Source organism: Mustela lutreola, chromosome 1, assembly GCF_030435805.1.
Source record: "Mustela lutreola isolate mMusLut2 chromosome 1, mMusLut2.pri, whole genome shotgun sequence".
NCBI lineage: Eukaryota > Metazoa > Chordata > Mammalia > Carnivora > Mustelidae > Mustela > Mustela lutreola.
This window is the reverse complement of record NC_081290.1, coordinates 248,269,801-248,293,546: the sequence shown is the minus strand read 5'-3', so window position 1 is coordinate 248,293,546 and position 23,746 is coordinate 248,269,801. Positions and strand designations below refer to the sequence as shown.

Genomic DNA, 23,746 nt, shown 5'->3' with positions numbered 1-23,746 from the left:
CCTCCAGTAACCATCAATTTGTTCCCTGTATCAAGAGTCTGTTTCTTGATTGTCTCTAAAGGTCTGTATTTTTTAATGGATGAAATCAGTCTACACCTAGCTTTAGTATCTTGTGTTTTTCACTTAACACTTTATCATGACTTCCATGTTCCATCCTGATCTTTATTTATCCTCAGTAGCTTTACTCTGTTTTGGTTAACCATTTCCTTGTCGGTGGATCCCATAGTGAACATCCTCAACCGCAGCTTTTCTATCTCAGGTTCTTGAGGCTTCCGTTTTGAGCATCCTCAAGAGGGTATGACGGGGCCATGGAGGGGTTAAAGAGGGGCCGAAGGGATGGAAAGGAGTGACTGTGGACAGGGGCAGGGGGATTTCATGGAAATAAATGATGTGGCCATGGGTCCTGGCACAGAAAGAGAACGGGGGACCCCAGAGCGAGAGCCAAGGAGGGAATGGATGGAGAGATCTCAGATCAGGAGGCCAGAGGCAAAAGATCACTGAAGGTATGCCAGAGTGGTATCCAGCTCTGTCTGATTCGAGATGGGGTCCCTCCAGCATTTCATTTGTTCTGTAGGGGGTGCTTTTTTAAAATTGGGAAGTACCTGAAATTTGCTATGTTATTCATTTCTAAGTGTACATTTCTGGGGGCGTTTAAGTACATTCGCAATATTTTCCTAATATTGCACTACCATCACCATCCCCCACCCAGAGAACTCTCTTCGTCATGCAAAACTGAAATTCTGTATCCGTTAAACAATAAGCCCTCATTCCCACCCAGCCTCTGGTGGCCTGTATTCCACTTTCTTTCTCTATGAATTCACCTATCCTGGGCCCCTCGCATAAGTGCAATCGTACAGTTCTTGCCTTTTTTGTGTCTGGCTTGCTTCCCTTAGCACAGTGTCTTCAGGATGCTTCCAGGTTGTAGAGTGGGCCAGAATTTCCTTCCTTTTTAAGGCTGAGTAATATTCTGTTGTCTGCATGACCACACTTGGTTTATCCGTTCGTCCATTGAGGAGCTCTTGGTTTGCTTCCGGCTTCGGGCTATTGTGGACTTTGTTCCAGTGAATACTGATGTATGTATCTGAGCCCCTGCTTTCGGTTTTTTTGGACCTAGAAATGGAATTGCTGGATCATAGGGTCACTGTGTGTTTAACTTTGTGAGAAACCATTGGGGCTTTCTTTTAAGAGGATTTTTGTGGGCCTAGCATGAGAAAGGCCACTGAAGGAAGTCTTGGGAGTTTGGAGTCTGGGAACAAGCCATTAGTTTAAAAAAAAAAAAAAAAAAAAAAAAGATGCTTGGGGCACTTGGATGTCTCAGTTGTTTAAGTGGCCAACTCTTGGTTTCGGCTCAGGTTGTGATCTCACAGTCATGAGATCGAGCCCCTCATTGTGCTCTGCGCTCAGCACAGAGTCTGCTCCAGATTCTCTCTCCCTTTCCCCCAAGCTCCTGTGCTTTCTCTCTCTCTCAAATAAATAAAATCTTCAAAAAAAAAAAAAAAAGAAGAAGAAGAAGTAGTTTGTGGCTTTTTCATGGCCTTGGAGCTAATAGAAGAGAGAACAGAGTAAAAGTGAATCCAGCCTCCATTTGTGAAGAATTATTGTGATTTAGAAGCCTTGTGGGTGGAAAAGAAAGCTCTCCGGAGAGGTCTTAGAGGACACAGTTCATTCATGCATGCAAGTATTTACTGTGCCAGGAAATCCACACGGCCACAAGGCCCCTGCCCACAACGAGCTTATGTCTCTTGGGGGTGCCAGTCGAGTAACCCAGCAACAGTGCTCCATCCTGACGTGTGCTTTGATAATAATGATAATAATAACGAGCACTAACTTTTTCTGGGTGTTTATGACATGATCTCACCCGACCCTCATGATGGTTCTGTACAGAAGGCTTTCATGGTCCTCAGTGTACAGGCTCAGAGAGCTTGAGGAACTTGCCAAGGTCACACAGCAGGGGAGTGGCAGAGCCAGAATGCAGACCTAGGCTGTAACATCCTCTAGTGCTGGGCAGAGGGCTGCAGGAACACAGGAGACACGTGTGCACGGTGTGGAGATCCGAGAAGGCTTCCTGCAGGAGGAGGTGAGGCCGGCATTTTAGTGTAAGTCAGCTGTGTTCTGCTTTCGCCCATGGTTTCAGAAAATGATTTTCTGTAGCAGCAGCAGGAGCAGCCTCCAGACCTGATGCCAGGGACTCTGACCTCCAAGGGTGCCCTGCCTCGCTGAGACTCGTATCAGAGGAAGAAGCTCATTCATCATCCCCCAGAGCTTATCATAAGCAGAGAGGCCTGCAGGGGCCATTTCCTTTTCCCTCTGGCTTCCTTGCCTGACCTCCTTCTAGACCATCCTGGGGTGCCACAGAGGGACAGTCAGGGCTCCTCCTGGGCCTGAGCAGCTTCAGGACAGAGGGCCAGAATTGAAAAAACCCAAAGCCCAGGAGTGTCCATGGAGGTCCCGTGTACACCTTCTGTGCCACTTTGGTGCCCTGAGATGCCCGGACCTCGTGGGCTTCCATCATGGCCAAAACTCTATCTTCCCCAAACCCAGATGTAGTCCGTCTCCTCAGCTCCTTAAAGCCTGGGTGAGGCCCATGGCCTGCAGCCCTGCTTCCTACCAGGGACCCTCCTGGCCTTTGAGTGGGAGAACTCTTCATTGTGAAAGGCTTCCCGGCCCCATCCCGTAAATACTGCCAGCTGCACCTTCAGCCATGACCTCCAGGAATGAGGGACCTGCCCTCCAAGGTAACCGGTGTTCCCGGTTCTACCTTTGCGGATGTCTTGTCTGCTCTTGATCTTCATAGGAATGGCGTCATCGCCATTTACTGTTGTGTCCCCAGCTCACTGGCACCAATTTCTACATCCTGCTAGACTGGCAAGACCTGCCTTCATGCCGCCAAGAAAAAGCAGCCTCAAGTTCAAGTGTGGATGCCTTAGCCGGCTGCCAAGCAGGCCTCCATGCCGCAGGAGTCCCCTCTCCCGTGGCATGCACCCAGCTGCACCCACATGTTGTCTTTCTCCCCCTCCCCTACTCCTGCATGTCTGCACGTCTTTGCCCCAGCGCGGTCCTCTACCTGACACGCCCTCCCCATTGCCCGCTGGACGCCTGCTTGTCCCAGAGGTGCTCGTCCTCGCTCCATGCAGCTTCCCAGCCCCTCTGCTCGTGTCCTCCTGGACACTCCCATAAGATGGGAGTTGATATTTAACACATTCTTTGTTTCTTGTTTTTATTAGTTTCACAGGTAGAGTTCAGTGATTCATCAGTTGCATATAACACCCAGTGTTCGTTACATCACGTGCCCTCCTTAATGCCCGTCACCCAGTGACCCCATCCCCCCAACAACCCCTCCAGCAACCCTTCTTTTGTTTCCTAGAGTTTATTGTCTCTAGTGTTTTCCTCCCTCTCAATTTTCACCTTATTTTACTTTCCCTTCCCTTCCCCCGTGTTCAGGGAAACACACCTGTGTGTGTGTGTTAAATTCCACATATGAGTGAGATCATACGATAATTGTCTTTCACTCATTAACTTATTTTGCTTCGCATAATACCCTCTAGTTCCATCCCCCTCGTTGCAAATGGCAAGATCTCATTCTTTCTGACGGATGCGTAATATTCTATGGTGTGTATGTACCACGTCTGCTTTATCCATTCATCTGTCAATGGACAGCTGGGCTCTTTCCATATTTTGGCCATTTCTGACTCTGTGCACTAAGCTGGATGCTGGTTGACGGCAGGCACTGGGTTTCGGGCCCAACAGAGCTGACAGAAAAGAATCGTATAAGAATATAAGATAACAGGCCTTGTCTCAAGATCGTGTTGGAGGCAAACTGGATTTAAAGAGACCGTGCAGGGGTTCCTGGGTGGCTCAGTCAGTTAAACATCTGCTTTCAGCTCAGGTCATGATCTCAGGGTCCTGGGATCAAGTCCTGCATCAGACTCCTTACTCAGCGAGGAGCCTGCTTTGCCCTCTGCCTGCCATTCCCCCACTTGTAGGTGCGTGCGCTCTCTCGCTCGCTCTCTCTCTCACAAATAAATTTAAAAATCTTTAAAAAAAAAAAAAAAAACCAACCATGCAAAATAAATCTCACCCACCCTCTGAAGCCAATAAAAGAGACAGTGTAAAATATCTCTGACTACAGATGATAAATGGAGAATAAGACTCGCCCCCAGTGAAGCAGAGATGCCCCAGCCCTTCCCCAGAGGACCTAGCATCATGGGAAATGGCATCAATGAGTACAAAGTAGTACAGCTCAGGGAGCCAAGGAAGAGATCCAAGTCAATCAGGGAAGGCTGCCTGGAGTAGGTAAAGTTCCAAATGCTTTCAAAGAGGAGTCTATTAAGGCAGGGAGTTACATAATCAGGAGGCAATTCACAGAGGGCCTTAACGCACGATCCAGAGCAGCCGGGATCTGTCCTCTTGTGACCTGTTCTTGAGTCTCACACGGATGTTCTTCCCCTTCACTTCTGTTCACTCACCTCTTCCTTCTTTTTCTCCCACTTAGTCACTCCTTCCTGTCTTCTTTTCAAATCTGAGTGTACAGGAAAATGCTGGGTGCACATTGTCTGGCTATCCATCCCCATTCCTCTGCACTGGGCTCCCCGTCATGGGCCTTATAGCAGGAGGCCCGTCCTTTACCGCTTCTCAGCCTGGGCAGCTCACAGAAGCCCAGATTCTGAACAAGAGAGCCAGGAAGCAGCCCCGGGTGGGGTGCAGTCTTTTGCCAGATTCCAAGTCACAAGTTAAAAGGTGGGAGAATAATTTAGCCAGAGGGACAGTAAGCATGCCCTGGGCTCACCACAAAGGCTTCCTGGAGGACGCATGGTGCTGAGGCAGAAGTTCCAAGGGCAGAATGGCCCAAAGCCACAGCTCAGAGAGGAGGAGCAGAGAGTCCTCTGCAGGAAGGAAGAACAGGAGAGACAAAGGCTGCGAATCAAAAATGAGCGTGGCTAGAAGGTGGGGCAGTGTTCATGGTGCAGGAAGATTTGGGGAATCCAGTGATGTCCCGTTTCCGGTTCTTTGACCCATCTTTCCAAGGGCTCTGTGTCTGATGGGGGAACCTGGCAACAGCCCAGGGCTCTCCAGAAGGGAGAAGAGCCAGATCTGCTGGGGAGGCCCTGTGTTGTTCTCGTTAGCTCCAGGAACACCTGACAGAGCCCAAGGAAAAAGGAAACAGACCTTCGGAGCTGATGGCTCTGCCTGGTCCAAAGAACAGGAGCATCTCCGGTGCGGAGCTGACTTCGAGGGAGCCAGGAAATGAAGCTTTGAGCCTGGTCAGCTGTCATCAGGAGGAAGCTGTCTGCCTCAGGTTGCCTGGTGCCTTCTTTACTGCGGTCACTTCCACAGCCCATACCACAACCGTGTTGCAGGCAGCTCTGTTGCTCCTGCAGCCCAGAGGAAGAAACTGAGGTTCAGAGAGGTCCAGACACCAACCAAGGATCCCATAGGGAGAAGGTGGCAAAGCACAGTGTTTCAACCAGGTCTCTCTGCCTCTAAATCCATCCTTGTTTCCAGAGTGCTACAGTTCCATTGAGGTGTGTGACCTCAGAATGGTCAGCTGTCATGTTTTGAGGGATTGTGCCATAACTGAGGACCTCTATTGACAACCTGCCCTGGGTCCCAGGTCTCCAGCTGTACAGTTGCATGAGGCATGGAGAAGACCGCCCATCCTTGGCTCAGGACCAGGTTGTGTCCTGTCTTTTCCATGGGTCACCTGAGCAGGACTAGAGTGACACTTAACCTGTGCTCTTGCCAAGCTCTAACCCTTCCAAGTGCCTATTAGCTCCTAGACAAAATGAGCTTATGATGTCTTTTTCACAAGTTGTTGCAAGGGTCTCATTAGATAAGGCATGGGAAAGCATGGGGCATATCGGAGGCAAGCAGCTGACAGTACATCTGAATACAGGAGGTCAGACCCTTTTGAACTTTGATTCCTGGCCCCATCTGTTGTTTTTTTTTTTCTTTTTCCTTCCCATTCTAATTGATACTCTTGTCTCTTCTCGGACCCAACCAAGGTTTTCTTTTTTTTTTTTTTTTTTAATTTTATTTATTTATTTGATAGATATCACAAGTAGGCAGAGAGGCAGGCAGAGAGAGAGAGGGGGGAAGCAGGCTTCCTGCTGAGCAGAGAGCCTGGTGCGGGGCTAGATCCCAGGACCCTGAGATCATGACCTGAGCTGAAGACAGAGGCTTTAACCCACTGAGCCACCCAGGTGCCCCCCAACCAAGGTTTTCAAAGGTAGCCTCTGCCTTTCCTCTCCCAGTCTCTGCCTCTGACTCGGTTTGTCTGAGTCTTTTCACCAAATCCTAAAGTGCCAGGGTCTTCCCAGCCCGGGCTGGCACTGCTTGGGCCAGGCCTTAGCACCGAAAGGCTAAACCAGAGGCAGAGGGTGGGGACTCAGGCCAGGACTAGACTTCGTGATGTGGAGAGGCAGGAGCTAGAACCTTCCCTGGCTGCAGGGGGAGCAACCGTGGTTCTGAGCCCCAAGTCTCCACTCTGTAAGCACACACAAGCTCTGGGAGAAGAGGTTTCATAAGCGTGAAGGGCGGAGCAGAGGCCAAATGGGACCATTGTGGGTGATCCAGAGCAAAGCAGAGGCACAGGTAGTCCAGGCCACCGGGTGGCATCAGGGACACTGAAGTTGAAACCAGAGGCCCATAGACACCAGCCACATGAAACCATTTGTGGTCAGTGTGTGTGTGTGACCAACATAGGCCAAGTCAGAATGCTCGTTGCATGTGGACTGGGGTGAGCTACAAGAGTGGACAAGGCCTTAGTCCTAGAAGTCCAAGAAGTCCAAGACAGAGACTCTGCCAGGGCCTTCGGTGAAGGGCCAGGTGCTGAGGCTAGGCCAGTGTCCAAGCCGGACAAGCAGCCCTGAGATGGAGTGTTGTTACCACTGTCTGCCACCATTGTGCGAGCTCACTCGTCCATAGTGGGCTCTGTGCCCTGAACTTCTCCATCATTCCTCTAGGAGCTGGATGTTTACTCATCCCCACAATGGCATGTTAAAGATGAGGAAACAGGCTCAGAGAGTTGGAGTAACACTCCTGATCTCCTCCACAACTGGCAGCCTGACCCTCCCATTTGTCAGTCAGTAAATGGTGGAACCATTTACACCATGGAAATTGGCAGGTGCCACTAATCATGGTTTTTCCATTTATTTATTTATTTATTTATTTATTTATATTTCTGAGAACCAATTTACCGGCACATCATAAGACTCATTCTAGAGTCTCCATAGACCTCATCTGTGTGGGGAAAGAAGAGCTGTATTCACTGAGAAACAGGCAACGCCTGACATAGAAGATAAGGTATGTGTACAAGACAAACAGCTAACGTTTTTAGGTGTTTTGTTTTTTTTTTTTAAGATTTTACTTATTTGTTTGACACAGAGAGAGAGATCACAAGTAGGCAGAGAGGCAGGCAAAGAGAGAGGGGGAAGAAGACTCCCACTGAGCAGAGAGCCTGATTCGGGGCTCTGAGATCATGACCTGAGCCAAAGGCAGAAGCTTAATCCACTGAGCTACCCAGGCACTCCAGGGTTGTTTTTTGTTTTTTGTTTTTGTTTTTGTTTTTTAAGATTTTATTTGAGAAAGCATATGCGCATGAGTGAGGGGGGGCGGGGTGGGGGATGACTTCCAGCAAAGCAGGGATCCTAGGGCCATGGGATCATGACCTGAGCCAAAGGCAGATGCTCACAGACTGAGCCCCCAGGCATCCCTCACTTAAGATCCTTAAGAATCCTTTGATGTCTAGATGATTTTCTCCATTTCACAGGTAAGGAAACTGAGGCATAGAGAATCCAAGTATCTTTTGCAAGACTGAGCAACCACTGGGGGAATCCTTTGTTTATACTCAGGCTGCCCAATCCCACAGCCTGTGCTTTTTTGGTTTTTAATGAGCCATTTATTCATACTCAGTCTCTAACCTGCTTTTAATTGATCTTTCCAAGAAATAAGTCTTGAATCTATCTGCCAGGTGTCAGATCGAGTATAGGTATGGCAAACAGGAGAGTCCGTGCCAGAAGCTGCACACTTCATGGTTTAAATAAAGCCTGGGCCTGGGGTTGAGGCAAACTGAGCTGGAAGCCTGGTTCTGCCACTTACCAACTGTGTGACCTTGAACAATGACTCAGTCCCTCCAAATCCCAATCTCCGCGTGTGTGGGAGGAGGAGGAGCACTGTGTTTCGTTGATGGGGTTACAGCGAGAGATGAAGGATGGAGAATGTGCCCAGAAGTTGGCATGGTCTCCAGCACACAGCGAGCACTCAATTGGGGGAGGTGGCGGGGGGCGTGGGGGGGGGCGTGGGAATTCCAGTCCACAGGTTTGTGTACAGATGCTCCGTGGGAACTGGGGATACAGGCATCAATAGATCATTTCTGAACAGAGAGGTGAGAAAGGAAGAGGGGACATTGGAACAAGAGCTTTAAAGGGTCTTCAAGAGTTTTCCATGCTGGGAAGGCGAAAGGGGGCTTTTCCAGTGAAGGGAAAATTACATTCCAAGGTGTTACAGGTAGAAGTGGACATTAACTGAATGGAGATAGCAGTAGACCCTCACAAGAGATGTGATCGTGCCTTCACGTTTGTGAGGGTCTGTTTTCTCCTTGTACACCGGACTCTGTACCTGGGTCTCAGGAGATGTTGAGAGAGGGAACGGAATGAGTGTTTTCAGAGTGTTGGAACACAGGGTTGAACCAGATGACCTATGAACGCTGAGATCCTGCTCTTGGATTGATCTTTTTGGGGGCTCACCATACAAATAGGACTATCCGCAACAGAAACTAATCATCAGAAGTGAACATGGCCTCTGCCAGTGACTGACTTGGGGTGGGATCCTCTCCATCGACCAAAGCCTTGGCTCCCTGCTGCTGGGAGCGCCCTCTGCTGGTTCCCTGCCCCTCCACCACCCCCCCTCATTAAATCCATTGACAGCCCTGAAGTTGAGGCTTGACCTTAAGGAAAGGCCCTTAAAATTCATTAAGTTCAAGTCTCTTGATTTTAGCTGGTGCTACTGAGACTTGGACTAGAGGAAAGGACCGGCCCGAAGTCACAGGGTGGCTTTGGACAAGAGTCCTGGGCTGCTGGCCAGAGAGTATGTTTGTTGCTCCGGGACTGGAATGCAGCTGCCATCATAGACACCCCCACCCAAACCAGTCTCCCAAGGAGGACTCTCTGGGCTGATTACTCACGTGGAGGAACCTGAGACCATCGTCCAGGGCAGGATTTCCAGTCATTCCTGGCCTGGGGAGGGCGCAAAAAGCGAATGGCCCTACAGCAAGGAGCTCCTTTGAGGTCCTGGGCAGGAAGACAGGCATGCCAGAATCCACCTCTGGCTCCTTCACTTATCTGCCCACTGCGTGAGCCTGGTAGAGTCTCTTCACCCCCAAGCCTTAGTTTCTTCATCTGCGAAATGGGACGCAGCCTAATAGACCTACAGTGAGGAATTTTTAAAAAGAACCATTACAGCACAGCCGCTGTAGTCTGCTGATTCATTCATGTTCACTCTCTTCCTACCTTCAGAGCACTGTTTTCAACCAAGGTAGAAAGCCAGAAGAGAAGAGAGCTTAGGAACATGGGCAGTGAGGGGCAGATCTGTCATTACTGGCTGTGTGGCCTGGGGCGGGTCACTTCACATTTCTGAATCTCCATCTTTTCATCTAGAAAACACAGGAAATTAAACTGTGTTCCTCCTAGGGCTGTTTGAAGAATGAAGGTCTGTTTCACCTTGGGAGAGAGGGGAGGGAGATGGAAAACAAGAAATAAGAGGATCACAAATGAGCGTCTCCATCAGCGTCCCTGTCCCGCATTGTTCCCTTTTCACTCTCCCCTTGTCAGACTGAATTTCTTCCCATCTCTTGAACATGCCCTGCTTTCTCTTAACTCCAGGCCCGTTCCCATGCCCTCCTTCTGCCTGGAAGGGCCCACCTGCCCCTGTCATTCCGTAGCTGCTGACCTCAGCTCCTCCTTCATGGCACACCATAGATTCCTTCCCTGGAAGTTTCCCAACTTCTCTGCCTCATTAGGGACCTCACTGGTGCCCCCACAGTACCCTGAGCGTCTCCATCAGACTGGCCTTTTGCTGTCCTGCATTCATTCCCCCACAAGGCCGTGAACTAGAGTTCACACGGTGGCCTGCACATAGGAGCTGTTCAGTAAACACTAGTTGAGCAAACGAACGTTCCAATCCTGGATCTGATTCACATGGAAAATGGGAAACTTTGTGTTGCATGAGCCCCTCTGCAGGCTGGGCCTCTCCAGGATCTTTCCACCTTCTCTTCCACTGGGTTTTTGCCACACCCATGCCCTGGTTTCCCACCAACGGAGCAGGATATAGAAGTCATCATTTATCTGGGCACATCCCAAGCAGGGAACACTCAGACCCTGTGTTTGGGAACCCGAACACTCCAAGTTTGCAGTCTGCTCTGACGTGAGGACAGATGGCCGGACAGTGGACAGCTGGGCAGGGAGGGTAGGCAGCTTGGCAAGATGGAAATAGCAGTGAACTAAGCATTGAGAGCTTGGGGTTCAGAGCCTGTCTGTTCCCCAGCTTTGCTGCGCACATCAGCCTGAGTCCTCTGGTAACCAGCAACAGAAACTGACTGAGTCATTCAGGCAGAAAGGTCTAACACAGAATAACACAGGATAGACCTCTGGTCTTAGGGCTTCCGTGTGGCGGCGGACAAGCAGAGCACCTGGGGAAAAAGAGAGTTAACTCCCCAAGGAAATTTGGATTTTCGTTAACTATCTGAAAACCGCTGTCCATGCTGTGTGATATGAGGCAAGGCACCTGACCTCTCTTGCCTGAGTCTCCCATCTGAGTGTTCTAAAGTTGGCCTCTCTCCATTCGCATCTCCAGTGTGCTTTTTGCTGAGAAGCTTCCGGCCCTGGCCCCCGATGGCGCCTTTCCTCATCTGGACACCTTGGGAATGAATTATGAGGAAGCCAGGTGAGTGGTGTGTGTGGGTGTCCCTGCTGCTCACCGCATGGAGGAGGGCAAGCCTTCTCCCTGTGCATGTGTGGGGACACATGACTCATTTGCATGAAGTAGCCAGCTTCATCCTTTGTCTTCCGTGAAACCAGCATGTCCTTGGCCCCTGCCTGCTGAACATGCGGATGAAAATCGAGACCACATTATGGGCCTCTTTCTGATCCTGGCCAGGCCATCTTATCCAGGCTGGGAGGTTCCCAGCTAGAGTCTGTTCTCCCATAGCCCCCCAGAGCCACGACCCCTAAGACCCTGCGACTTGACCTCTAACTTGTACAACAGCAGGCTTACGTCCTGAAGAGTTGGGATGCCGAGGTGGCTGTGAGGGCAGGGATGCTCTCAAGGGACTGGAAACCTGATTGGGGAGGCAGTTGTCTAAACAGCTAACTACAGCAACAGAACAAAGCAAGAGGTAGAGAGAAGTAGTGAGCCAGGGGTGTGGGGAGCCTGGGGATGGGAGAGCTTGGTTCTCCCCAGGAGATCATGGAGGGCTCCATGGAAGAGGAAATGTTGGATGAGTAAGATTTGGCAGGAGGGAGAAAGGACATTTCAGGTAGAGGTAGCAGCATGAACAAAGACCTAGAAATAGAGGAGCATACGTGTTTGATTAAGGGAAGAGTGATGTTTGGTAGGATCAGAGCTCTGGGAGGGTAGAAGGAGCTCCATGGTGACAGTGGAGAGATGTCTCAGGTGCTCAGAGCCCCAGGAGTGTGAAGCCCAAGGTAGAGGACATGTCAGCCTGGGAGGTTGCTGGGGGCTCAGGCTCACACCCAGAAATAAGGCTTCAGCATCCTAACCCCTCCTAGCCCCTCACCTGCCCAGGAAGAGGGCACAGGCTCCTTGGCCTCCCTCCCAAAACCTTTAACCAATTCTCTATACTAGTCCTAGGCAAAACTGGTATCATCTCCTCACAGCACCCACCTGTCCCCCTCCCCCACCCTCCAGGGAGAGGTGAGGTGCCCCCAGTCTATCCCAGATGGGGCTCTGCTAGAATGCTGAGTCAGCCAGCTTGCAGCCTATACCTGTCCTCTGACACTCTCCCCCACCCAACACTAGCCATGAGTTCTGGAAAGATGAGGCAGACTGGTCCAGGCCCAGTGTCCAGCAACCAGCAATGGTGGAAAAGCTGCAGGGTCCACCTTACCTACACACACACGCATGTCTGTGAACAAGTGATAGAGATGCCATTCAGGCTGTGAGGGGTCTGACCACCATATTTGATAGATGAGGCTTCAGGGGCCTGGGGTGAGAAAAGATTACCCAGTCATGAAAATGCTGGGGGCAGAGTTTAAAGGAGAGGTTGGTTGGCTGCAGCTCTGTTCATAATAGCCAGAAGGTGGAAGCAACCTAGACATCCATGGCTTGATGAATGGATAAAATGTAGTCTATCCACCCAGCCAAATGCTGTCGAGCCATAAAAAGGAACGGAGCACTGATGTGTGCTCCAACCCGGATGCACCTAGAAAACATGCTGAAGTGAAAGAAGCCAGACACAAAGACCACGTGGCATATGATTCCGTTTCTATGAAATATCCAGAACTGGTTGATCCGTGTGGACAGGAAGCAGATGAATGACTGCCAGAGGCTAGGGGAGGGGACAGTGAGCAGGGGCTCCCTTATGGGTCCGAGGCTTCCTTTTGGGTCGATAAAAGTGCTCTGGAACCCGAGAGCGGGGGCAGTGGTGCCCCGTTGTGAATGTGTTAAATACCGTAAGATTTTGCACTCTCATGATGGTTAAAATAGTGGATTTTTCTCTTCGGTGAATTTTACCACAATTTAGGAAAAGGAGTAGTTTGGGACCAGACCCCATGCCACTGGCCAGGTCTAGTGTCCATTCCTCAAACACATGATACTGGCCTCCCCTTCCTATAATAGACCTCTCCCACCCAGGCCACTGGTGAGGGGCCTGTGCCACCCCCATTCAAGGCAAGCCCCATGGTCCAGTGGAAGAAAGCTACCCCACTGGGGAAGGCAGGATTCCTGGCAGTGAGGCCTAGCCCCCTCGCTTCCCACTGACTGACCAGCCTGCTCCCCCAGTTGGCGCCAAATGTTTCATACATCTCAGATCTCTCCATTGCTCTCTCTGTCTGCTCTGTGAAGGAGAGTCTTTCTCTTGTGACCCCTTATCCATCTAGAAACACCCTTTAAGAACCAGCTCTTATCCTCCCCTTGCAGAAGACCCCCCCATACCCTGCCCACTCACCACAATCTGAGCTGAGAACCCCAAGGTATTGCATGAAGACGTCGATTAAAGCAGGTGTGGGAGCAGCCTTATGTGTGTGCGTGTGTGTGTGTGTGCGCGTGTCTTCCTTAGACAACTGGGAGCCATGCAGGGAGGGGCCTGGCTGGTTCGTCACTGTATTCCTAGGACAGCTCCGGTGCCTTGCTCACAAACGCTTGTTGAATGAGGCAATGGCTTTGGGAAGGTTCTGTTCCCGCCCATAGTCTCCATCAGTGAGGGGGGGGACAGGCTGGGTGATCTCCAAGTCTTCTCATCTCTGGGGTTCTCTGGTTCTAAGAATAGCAGTGGGGGGCCAGCCCAGCAAGTTGCTGCATTTTCTGCTCCCGTCACCCAGCTCCTAGAAATCGAGGAGAAGGAGTGAGCCTGCAGGAATTGTCAGCAAACAGCTATTTCTGCTCTTGGCGGGGAGGAGAGAGTGGTGTCCAGAGACTGGGCTTCTCCATCCAGCCTGAATGGACCATCTCTTCTCTTCGGAGAGCTCATCAAAGACCTTCCCTGAACAGCCCAACCATGCAGATTTGGACTCGGGTTGCCTGGAGTCCTTCAACTACAAGGCCGAGCGGTGGGCTCTTGCTCCATTTTCCTCTACAGATGAGAGGTGCTACTCTTTCTGCTTTTCTGATTATGAAATTAGTCATTTTCTAGGAAGCTTATTTATAGAGTCCGCCGCACACATGCAGTGCTGAGCTATTCTGAACACGGCTTGGGGCCTGGGAGGCTTAAGGTGTGAAAGCAGCTGTGAGTCACACATGGGTCCCCTTCCAGAGGTACCTAGATACCTTGGTCACCTTTCTGCACCCAGCCAGGAGCCAGCCTTCAGGGGCTGCCCTCCAGCTGGGCTGCTCTTTATGATAGAAAAAGCCCAGCGTCCCAATCCCCGTGGCCACCAGCTCAATATGGTGCCTGGAGCAGGGCAGACCTCCATTCTGTCCCTCTCCACCTATCCTCCTCTCCTTTCTAAAAGAGGGGCCTTGCAGATGTGTGATTCTGTGCCTGCCCCAGACAACAACTGTGGAGGAGGGCTCCAGGGGGCTTCACAAAGGCCTGCCCACAGGGCAGCTCAGAGAGCGACCATGTTTGAGGTTCCTGATGTTTCTTTCAAGAAGGTCAGGACAACATTAAAGGATTGAATGAGTATTTATTTGTTTATTCATTTATTTAACACCTACTTTGAGCCAGGCACTGTGTAAGGCTTTGAAGGTACAGTGGTGAATAAAACAGAAATGGAGCTTGTAGTCTAATGTTAATCAAACAATGGCATACATGAAAATGAAACTTCAAACTGTGTCCAGTGCTCTGAGTAAAAAGTACTTAGGAAGTAGAGCTGGAGAGGCTCTCTAGGCAGAGAGAAAAGCATGTGCAGGGGCACTGTGGAGAAAAGAGCCTGTCCATTGCAGCTAGGGTGCTGAGCACAGAGGGGTATGAAATAAGATTGGAGGGATATACCGGGGTCAAATCATGCAAGACCTAGTAAAGCATGTTAAAGCATTTCTGTCTTTGTTCTAAGTGCAGTAGGATGCCACTTAAAGTATTTTTTACTTAAAGTATTTTTTTAAAGAAAGTTATTTGATAAACGGCGAGTTTTTGAAGCCATCATCTCTAGCTCAGGCCTGTCCCATCCAGTTGTGCAAGTTGTAAACTGCACAACCTATGAAGCCGTATGTGTTAGAACCAGATGGAGAATGTTTTAGGGGCCAGCCTGAGTGAATGCCAGAGACCAGTTAAAAGACTGCCAGAATAATCTAGGCAGGAGAGGCTGGTGTGGACCAAGATGTAGGTGGTGGAGAAGGAGAAAAGTGGAAGGATTCAGGAGACATTTAAAGGGCCTTGAAGATAGCAGCCTTCTCTCTGCAAGAGCTGGGCTCCAGGGTTTGGGATCCTCAGAGTCCCTGCCAGTTGGCGTGAGGAAAAGATAAAATAATGCAATGCCAGTTGAGAGCAGAAGATGTCAGGATATAAAAAGTCCCCCTTAACCCTGCTTGTCTATCCTTAATTGTTTCAGGTCTGCAGCTGGGTCTAACAGGGCCTTAGGACCAGTCTGAGAGGCAGGATGGCAGAAATAGTGGGTTGACCTACCCAAGAGGTAGTTGACCTCTTAGACTTCATGGAAGTATTATGCTGGCAGTGCCGTATTCAAGTTTCTTTGGGTTACTGATTTCAGAGATCAGATCCCACTGGCATAAGCTAAAATGTTGAAATTTATTGGCAGGATCCTGGGGCATCTCAGACTCAAGATTCAGGATGGGTAGGAATGAAGTAGCCCCAAGGCCCATAGCAGCAGATATTTTTGGACCTTCTCTCCAGGACACTGTGGCTACCACGATTTACAGCCAGCAACCACAGACTGCAGGCCCTCCAGAATGCATTTGAAAAGTACAGGGGAGAGGATCTGCTTGCCGTGGCCTGGTTGGTGTGTCTAGCCCTTGATCGGTCAGCTTGTGCCAGGAGTGAGAACGTGAAGGGAATGCAGGGCCACTGGAACCCACATTTGCACATCAGGCCATTTCCAAAGTAGGGGAACCCCTGTGAGCTACCCAGTTTCTCCCAGGGTGTGTCTATTCTGCTGACACTTCCTGGGGTCTGGCTGATCTCCAGCAACCTTTTTCCAGCTTCGGGGTAAAGGAGAAAAGCTAGACCCTGTTCCAGTCCTGGAAGGTGCCCTGATTGGATAGAAAGGGGGTTTTCTGATGTCAGAAAGAAATAGAACATTTAGAATACACACACACACACACACACACACACACACACACACACACACACACATATACGTTTTCTAACTATTTCGGTAAAAGAGTTTTGCAGGCCACTTTCTATTACCCGAAGCACAAGGTACTTGCAGGCCTCGAGGAGCTGGGCACAGACTGTGTGTGACCCAGACCTCTCTTCTTGCTCACCTATGATTCAAACCCTCCAGTAGTAGGAGGCAGAATAACACAACAGTGAGCGCATACGCCTGGAGTCCTAGACTGTAATTTCATACCCAGCTCTGCCCTAATGAGCTGTGTGACCTTAGGCAAGTTATTTAACTCCTCTGAGCCTGTTGATTGATCCCTGATCTGTGGGGTCACCGTGAAGTCTTAAAGTGATAAAGTGTGTAAGTGCTTTGCACATAGTAAGCCCTCCCTCCTGGCAGAGGAGATGATGGTGATGACAGGGTGGCTATTGCATGGGGAAAACCCTTGCAGGATCCTGCTCCTGCCTCTGCAACTTGACCTTCCTCTAGGTTGTTCCTTCTCCTCGCCCCCTCCCCCCACCATGGGGTAGGGTTATTCCAAGAGACACAGTGTGAACAAGAAGACTTTTTATCCTTCTTCAGCTTTCTTCCTTGAACCCTGCTGCCCAGGGTCATCTGGCATTTTTCATCTGCAGGAGCGAGAGAGAGAAGTCCCCAGCCGATGACTCCGAGGGAGGTGCCCTGGACATGTGCTGCAGCGAGAGGCTGCCGGGTGAGTCTGCCGGGCACCCAGGGTCCCCAGAGTTCCCCGTGCACAGAGAGAGCCCCAGATGCCGCCAGCCGAAGTCGAGCCCGCTTAGCTGTGAACTTGCTCCGGAGGGGTGACTTGGCTGCTCACAACGTCTCCATTTAAATGAGGATTTGTTTTTCTAATCCGTGGTGTCTTTCATCATCTTTCATGACCTGTTGTCATTTGATGCTGCTCTGGGCTCCCACGGAGGGAAGAGCCGGCAGCTGGGGGCATGCTGGGAGGATAGAGAGAGGGTTGAGGAGCTGGGGAGTCCAGCGATGCTGGGGCCCTGGCCACGACCAAGCAGTGTGTTGGGCAGACTTTAAGAGGTAAGGCAGGGGGGAAAAAAAAAGGAAGGCGAGGGGACATGGACAACCCAAATGTGACAGGAACCAAGGGTGGGTGGGCGATGAGGAGAAAGCGCCTGGCCTGTTGAGAACCTGGGCTGTGAGGGTCTGAGGGGACTGCGTGAGGCTGATTGGTTGCGCTCATGGGAAGCCTGGCTGGCCATGAGTCACCACAGAGATGTTACCGCTCTGCCTCTGCCCCTGGGGTGGCAGTGTGTCCTAGCTGTAGACCAGGTACCCTGCTAGTATTCATTCTCTTTTCATAAAACTTTTTTTCTTATCACAGATATTCACTGCAGAATGATAGATATAAGACAAATGAAAAAAATTGCCGTGATCCCGTGACACAATATTCCTTTCCCTCTTTCCTTCCAATCCTTTTGGTTCAGAAACAGCCCTGTGAATGCGGCCTTTAAAGTCCCAAGGTTAGCTTGTCAGAAACCTCATGACTGGCAAGGAAGCTTCGAGTGACGTTTTCAGGGACACTCTTTGAGACAGACATTGAAAACAAGTAGGTGTGACTCTAAAGCGATGACTCTTTAAAATAAATGGTTATGTGGCTTGCACCATGAGCCAGTGCTCCAGCTGCTGATGAAGCTTTCTCCCGCCTCCAGGTAGGGATGGAGCCCTTTGGTGCAGTTCACGCCATATCCAGTAGGGGGTACCATTGCTCAAAAACGCTTTGGAAGGCCTGTCTAGCTGGTCTAGGATGGGTGTCATCTTTTAGGTCCCTGGTGGGGACGGGAAAGAGCTAGCTTCAAGAACAGAATTCTCCAAAGGGATGTGAGAGCTGTCTGTGAATACATGAAAGACTGTCCTGTGGAGAGGGCAGCAGATTTTTTCTGTGTCTCTTAAGAGTCTGGCATAAACCTGATACATAGAAATTAAAAAGAGGACTGTTGGCGCGAGGGATCCAGAACTTTCTTTCTTTTTTTTAAGATTTTATTTGTTTGTTTATTTATTTCCCTTTGGTTGGCTTGGACGCAACCACTTATTTTGACATAGAGAAAGGGAGCATGAACGGGGTGTGGGAAGCAGACTCCCACTTAGCAGGGAGCCCGACAAACGCAGGGGCTCCACCCCAGGACCCTGGGATCATGCCCTGAGCCAAAGGCAGATGCTTAACTGACTGAGCCACCCAGGAGCCCCCGAAATTTTCTTTCTGAATCTGAAAGTGGTCCAGTCATGGTACTGGATAATTCAAAAGGAAAAAAATGAGTGTTCCATCACTGGAGGCATTCAAATATTATCTGGATAGACAGTAGAGAGGAAATTTCCACAATGGGTAGGAGGTCGAAATGACATCAAAAGTCCCTTTCAACTATTAAACGTTCCGTGATTCAGATATGAGTCATAGAATTCAGAGATGATTCTATGACCGGGGATGGCCCAGTGGCTAGAAAAAACCCACGGGAAATAGGACATGATGTATAGGAGTGCGGGGAGTAGCACAGTGTGAAGGAAAGAGCACTGGCTTTGGCATCGGAGTCTGGCTTAGAGGCACTGTGTTTATGGACAGGTCGCTTACCCCTGCTGGGCCTCTAATCCTTATCTGTAAACTGAAACGGCAATATGAGTATTTATCCTTACAAGGATTGGATATAATTACACAGACATTCATTCCACAAACACTTTTTGAGTCCCTACTACGTGTTCGGTATTATACTAGGTGCTAGGAATCTAGTGGTAAATAAAACAGATGTCCTGCCCTGCTTTGAGCTGCTTCTGAAAAAATGCATGGAACCACAAGGAGAGAGACTACGGTAATAATATATGAAATCTCAACCCTCCCTGAAAACCAGCAACCAGCTTAGAATGGAAGAGGAATATTGGTTATCTCCAGTGGGGCGCGGACACGTTGCCTTCGTTGTGCTTGGCACTGTTCTAAATACTCACATGTACCTCTCACAGACTCCTGTTGAGATGATTTCTGGTCCCCATCTTCTAAATGAGAGGACTGAGGCCCAGGGAAGTGAGGGAGTCTGTCCAAGGTCACTTCACTGGTGTTTGGATGAGTGAGGACTCCGTTCGTGCCCCCATTGTCGCCGAGGAGCCACTATCAGTTTCTGGCACTGTGTGAACAGAGGCAAGAGCTGTCTGCCCCAGGGAGGGGTCTGGAGGAGATGGGCAATGTCACCCTGCCTGTCTCCTTCTGTGTCCTTCCTCCGGAAAGCCCTGCTTGCCAGAGGTTAGGCAAGTTAGACGCCCCACTGCACTCCCACGCATGATGCCATCGCAGTGTGATCTCGTAATCACATTTTGTCTGTTTCGTCTGCGGGACCGCGCCTTCTTTAAAGGCGAGTGCCTATTTTGTCCTGCATGTCCAGGGGAGTCTTTCACTCATTTCTTTATTCCCTGGATGACTGCTCATGGAGGGAATCCCCTCACAGGACGCTCATGCAAGCACTGAAGATTCAGCAGTGAGCCGAACTGAGAAAATGTCCACCTTCCCAGGGCAGTGTGGTGCACTGATAAAGAACAGGGACTCTGGACCTGGGCTGGGTTCCACCATTTACCCCTGGGAGTGATCATGGGCAAGCGACTCAACCTTTCTGTGCCTCCCAGTTACAAGAGACAAGCATGAATACTATTTACAACCACGTGGAGTTGTTGGAGGAGCACATGGATGGATGGGAAGCTCAGAACGGTCCCTGGAGTTTGATCCGTAGGCATTTGCTTTGTAGAGAAAGCTAGATAATGAATAAATAAATAGATAAAATGTTTAGGATGGTAGATGGGGTACGTGCTGTGGAGGAAATTAAAGCTGAGGAGGGATGAGAAAGGACGGGGGGGGGGGGGGCGGGGGGAGGTGTGGAGGGAGGTGGTTTTGTGTTGTAAATAGGGCGGTTCTAGAAGCTGGTAAGGACACTTCCATAAATTCTCATCAGCCAGAACCACCGATCTGAGCAGCAACTTAGACATAAAAGGGGGTATAAAGGCCGAGAAAATTGGGGAGCAGGACCTTTAGAATGAGCCCAAGGGCACTGCAAGCAATTGCGTAAGGATAGTGTAAAAATACAGCCATCAAGTCATGTCTTTTCCTCCCAGCTGTCTTCCCGCCAGGCGAGACGAGGTGGAGTGAGGGCTAGCCTTGCCTGAGTGACTCACGTATTCCCACACGCCCTGCCAGGCAGGGGCGGTGTGGCCAACACACGCGGCCATGGTCACCTGGGCCTGAACCAGCACGTCTAGTTGTGTAGACCTCCCAGCTTGAGATATCTGGGTGAAAACCGCCTCCAGCAGCCAACAGCCCCCGAAGGCCTCCAGCTCCAGGGGACAGGTGCGCTCACTCACTCGTATCCCAGGGCGCCGCCCACCTGTGCTCACAGGCTCATCTCCATTCTCACTTGTCCCAGCCCCGTGCGCACATACGCACATGCACAGACCCACACACCCAGCTACCCAGGCACACGCCCTGTCTCTCTCTGCCTCATGCAGCCCCACGGGTGCACACCCACTTGAAGCCCATGCACCTGCAAGCCTCCTTCCGCTTGCGTGCTCTGCATCGCTTTGCTTTATGGTGCCATCTTCCAGGCCCATCTGCCTTCTCCATCATTCGGGCTTTAGGTCTCTTTCTCTTCCGCGGCCAGGCCCCTTCTCACGTACACATACACACCAGCGAGCACACTCCTTCCCTCCCATTCTCTCTCCTTTCCCCAGGCCATCAGAAGCATGCAGTCTCCATGCACCCCACTCTGTGCACACGCACACATACATTTTCCTTCTTCCTTGTGCACTCGCCCTCGTGCACGGGGTCACTCTCTTTTTCTTCTCTTTCATTCCCCAGTGCTTGCTCATTTCCTTGCTCGCAGTCACCCAAACACATTTATACATTCAAACTCACACTCCCCCCGCCTCTGTGTGTAGGTGTTCATATTTGCAAGAAACCAGGCAACCCTGCTGATGCTGTGGCCTCCGCTCTCTCCCCAGCCAGCACCACTGCAGGCCCAGCCTGGAAGCAGCAGCTTTCTTTGGGGTACGGGTCAGAGGAAGGAGGTAGATAAGGCCCCGGGAGGTGCTGGGAATGGATGGCATGACGTCATCAGTGTCACTCCGATGGTCTCCAGTGGGCAGGCTCACAGGCTAGCCCGCTCCTAACATGGGCAGGGACCAAGGCCAGGCTGTGAACGATGATGATGAGTCGTCATCATCGCGTCGTCATGGCCCTGGTGACATGCCACCCTCTGCTGAGTCCTGCACTTCGAGGGCTCTTGTGTGCACACATGCAGGCACGTCGGTCTGTGGGTCCACATGTGCTCCTCATCCCACCCCAGTTTCTGCCCCTTGGCCACCCCTCAAATCTAAAGGTACCCCAGCAGAAGGCCGCATCCACCCTCGGAAGGGTGTACCTGTACCCATGCAGGCTCTGGGACATCTAGAATCCCAGTCATCAGAGCGTGTCCTGAAAAGTAGAGCATGGGCATAACTCCTGGTCCTATGGACTCCTTGCTCCGGAGGGAGTGGCGTGGCCAGAGGAGAAGGAGCTTGGTGCTGCGGTAAGGACAACTCGAGTCTTAGGAACAGGTGCTCCTACAGCATCCTACAGCCAACAGCTGCCTGGAGCCACGAGGGTCACCGCCACCCTGAGATGTAAGAGCGTCGTGATTAGCCAGCTCTGTGCAAGGTTGTAAGCAGCTACTGAAGGCCTAAGGAGGCCATTGCCCATTTGGTAGGAGCAATTGGCCTCCTGGTGACTCCCCTACTCACTCCCACCTAAGTCCCAGCACCTTCAAAGCTACCCTCTGCCCAGCCCTAGGCTCTAAATCATCATGGTTATCAAGCTGACCCTCTTTTGAGGGGGACAAGGTCTAGGTCTCAGCAAGATACCATTGACCATCCTGGGTGGCCTTTTATGAAGTAAAGGGGATGCCATTTTTTAAAGATTTTATTTATTTATTTGTCAGAAAGAGAGAGAGCGTGTGCACAAGCAGGAGGAGTGCAGGCAGAGGAAGCAGCGGACAGAGGGAGAGGCAGGCTCCCCATTGAGCAGGAAGCCCGACGTGGGACTCGATCCCAGGATCCTGAGATCATGACCTGAGCCAAAGCAGATTCTTAACCGACTGAGCTGCCCAGATGTCCCAAGGGGATGCATTACTGAGGAAGTCTTTGTTCCCCTAATCCCACAGGAACTAATCCTGGCCATGACAGAGGGTCAGATCACAGCTTCCCTAGCTGTCCCTTCATGACAAAGACAAGATTTTGGGCCAGAAGCCAGCAAGGGCCAATTGAAAAGTGCTTTTATCAATTTGACAAACTTTTATTGAGCATCCACTCTGTGCCCACAGCTGGGCCAGGCTATGGTGACACAGGGAAGAGCAGTACAGACCCTGGAGCCTGCTCTCAGGGAGGCCAGAGCACCAGCGAAGGGTGTACCCTTAATCAGCCTTATCTTGGGGGCAGTCAGGGAAGACTTCCTGGAAGAAATGGCCTTTCACCTGTGACCTGAAGGATGAGTAGGGCTCTGGCTCATCTTTAGGAATCAGCTACCAAAGCATTTTAAGGAATAGGTTAACCTCCTAATGGACTTTGTCCCCCATCTACTAACCCTCATTCTCACAAAGACTCTGGTCTGGGTCTGGTACCTAGCTCTGGTTCAGGCTGGTCTCGGAGCAAGTGCAGGAGCCAGGATAGACATGGCCTGGATATAGTTGTATTGATGAGGAGTCCCTTGTCCCTGTTGACACTGAGCAGCTTAGGTTCTGTTGACTTCTCTTTCTTTGTATCATTCGAGTTCTGTTTTCATTCAAAATTTCCAGTGCATTTAGGAAAGTTTATTGCAGCTAGCGGTGTAGTGAAGTGTCTTTGTCTTGAGTCTGCAGAGTGTAAATTAAAGAAAAAGAAAAATGAAACACCATTTGGATGTGCTAAGAACCCTAATTGGAGAGCATTCTGTAATGATACCTTTGTATTAAGAAGTACCAACCCAGGTATCCACTGATCAGTGATGGTAGAGGTTAACTCTTTCCAGATACTAGAGTAGATATGGAGGGATGAGCCCATTTAGCTGAGTCTTAGGATGCTGTGAGGAGGCAGACCAATCTGGGTTCAAATCCCATCTCTGCCACAGATCAGCAGCATGACCTCAGGTAACTTATCTGAGTGCTCTGAGTTCTACCTTCTTCACTCTAAAATGAAGTGGTACCATGATAAGATCTTTACAGAGATTTTGTGAAGATTAAATGAGTTGATGTAAGCTAAGTGCTTCTTCCACAATGCTCCATACATGCTAGCTAGCAGTGATGGTAAGGATTGCTACAGAAAAGCCTTCAAATATTCCAAAGGGCCCAGGCATCAAGTCGCAGCCCAGTCCTTCAGCAGTGGGGTGGAGGGTATAGTTTTGTGAAGTATCTAGAAGTAGATAGTTTCTTGATACCCTGCCACAGACCTGGCACCTCACAGAACCAGCACAGACACAGGCAAGAGTGTTGTCTACGTGCTGAGTCAGGCGGCAGAACAGGAAGAGGGTCATTCATTTTCCTTCACCAGGGTAGAAATGGTTCTGATATGCACCAGGGTGGAAATGGTCCTGATACTCACCGGGATGGAAATGGTTCTGATACTCACCAGGATGGAAATGGTTCTGATATTCTAGGGAGTTACCTGGATGTGTGATGTGACCAAAGAGTCTTCACAAGGGGAAGAAAGGCTGTCTACCTTGACACAGGTTGATGCTAAAGGTCTTTCAGACAAATGGACATCTGGTATATCCCTAAGAT

General features: G+C 50.4%; 1 protein-coding gene across 4 annotated transcripts in view; it reads left to right on the top strand.

Moving 5' to 3' along the window:
* PTPN5 (protein tyrosine phosphatase non-receptor type 5) overlaps positions 1–23,746 on the top strand; it is a 54,377-nt gene that overhangs the window by 5,173 nt on the left and 25,458 nt on the right. For 2 of the 4 annotated variants that reach the window (XM_059138049.1, XM_059138031.1), the window contains exons 1-3: positions 10,849–10,938; positions 13,554–13,817; positions 16,589–16,665. In XM_059138049.1, the coding sequence (XP_058994032.1) occupies positions 13,672–13,817; positions 16,589–16,665 (223 nt within the window). In that variant the 5' untranslated portion in view covers positions 10,849–10,938; positions 13,554–13,671. Of the gene's footprint in view, positions 1–10,848; positions 10,939–13,553; positions 13,818–15,475; positions 15,630–16,588; positions 16,666–23,746 lie in introns of those variants that run through there. The other 2 variants (XM_059138057.1, XM_059138039.1) reach the window with 2 other exon arrangements.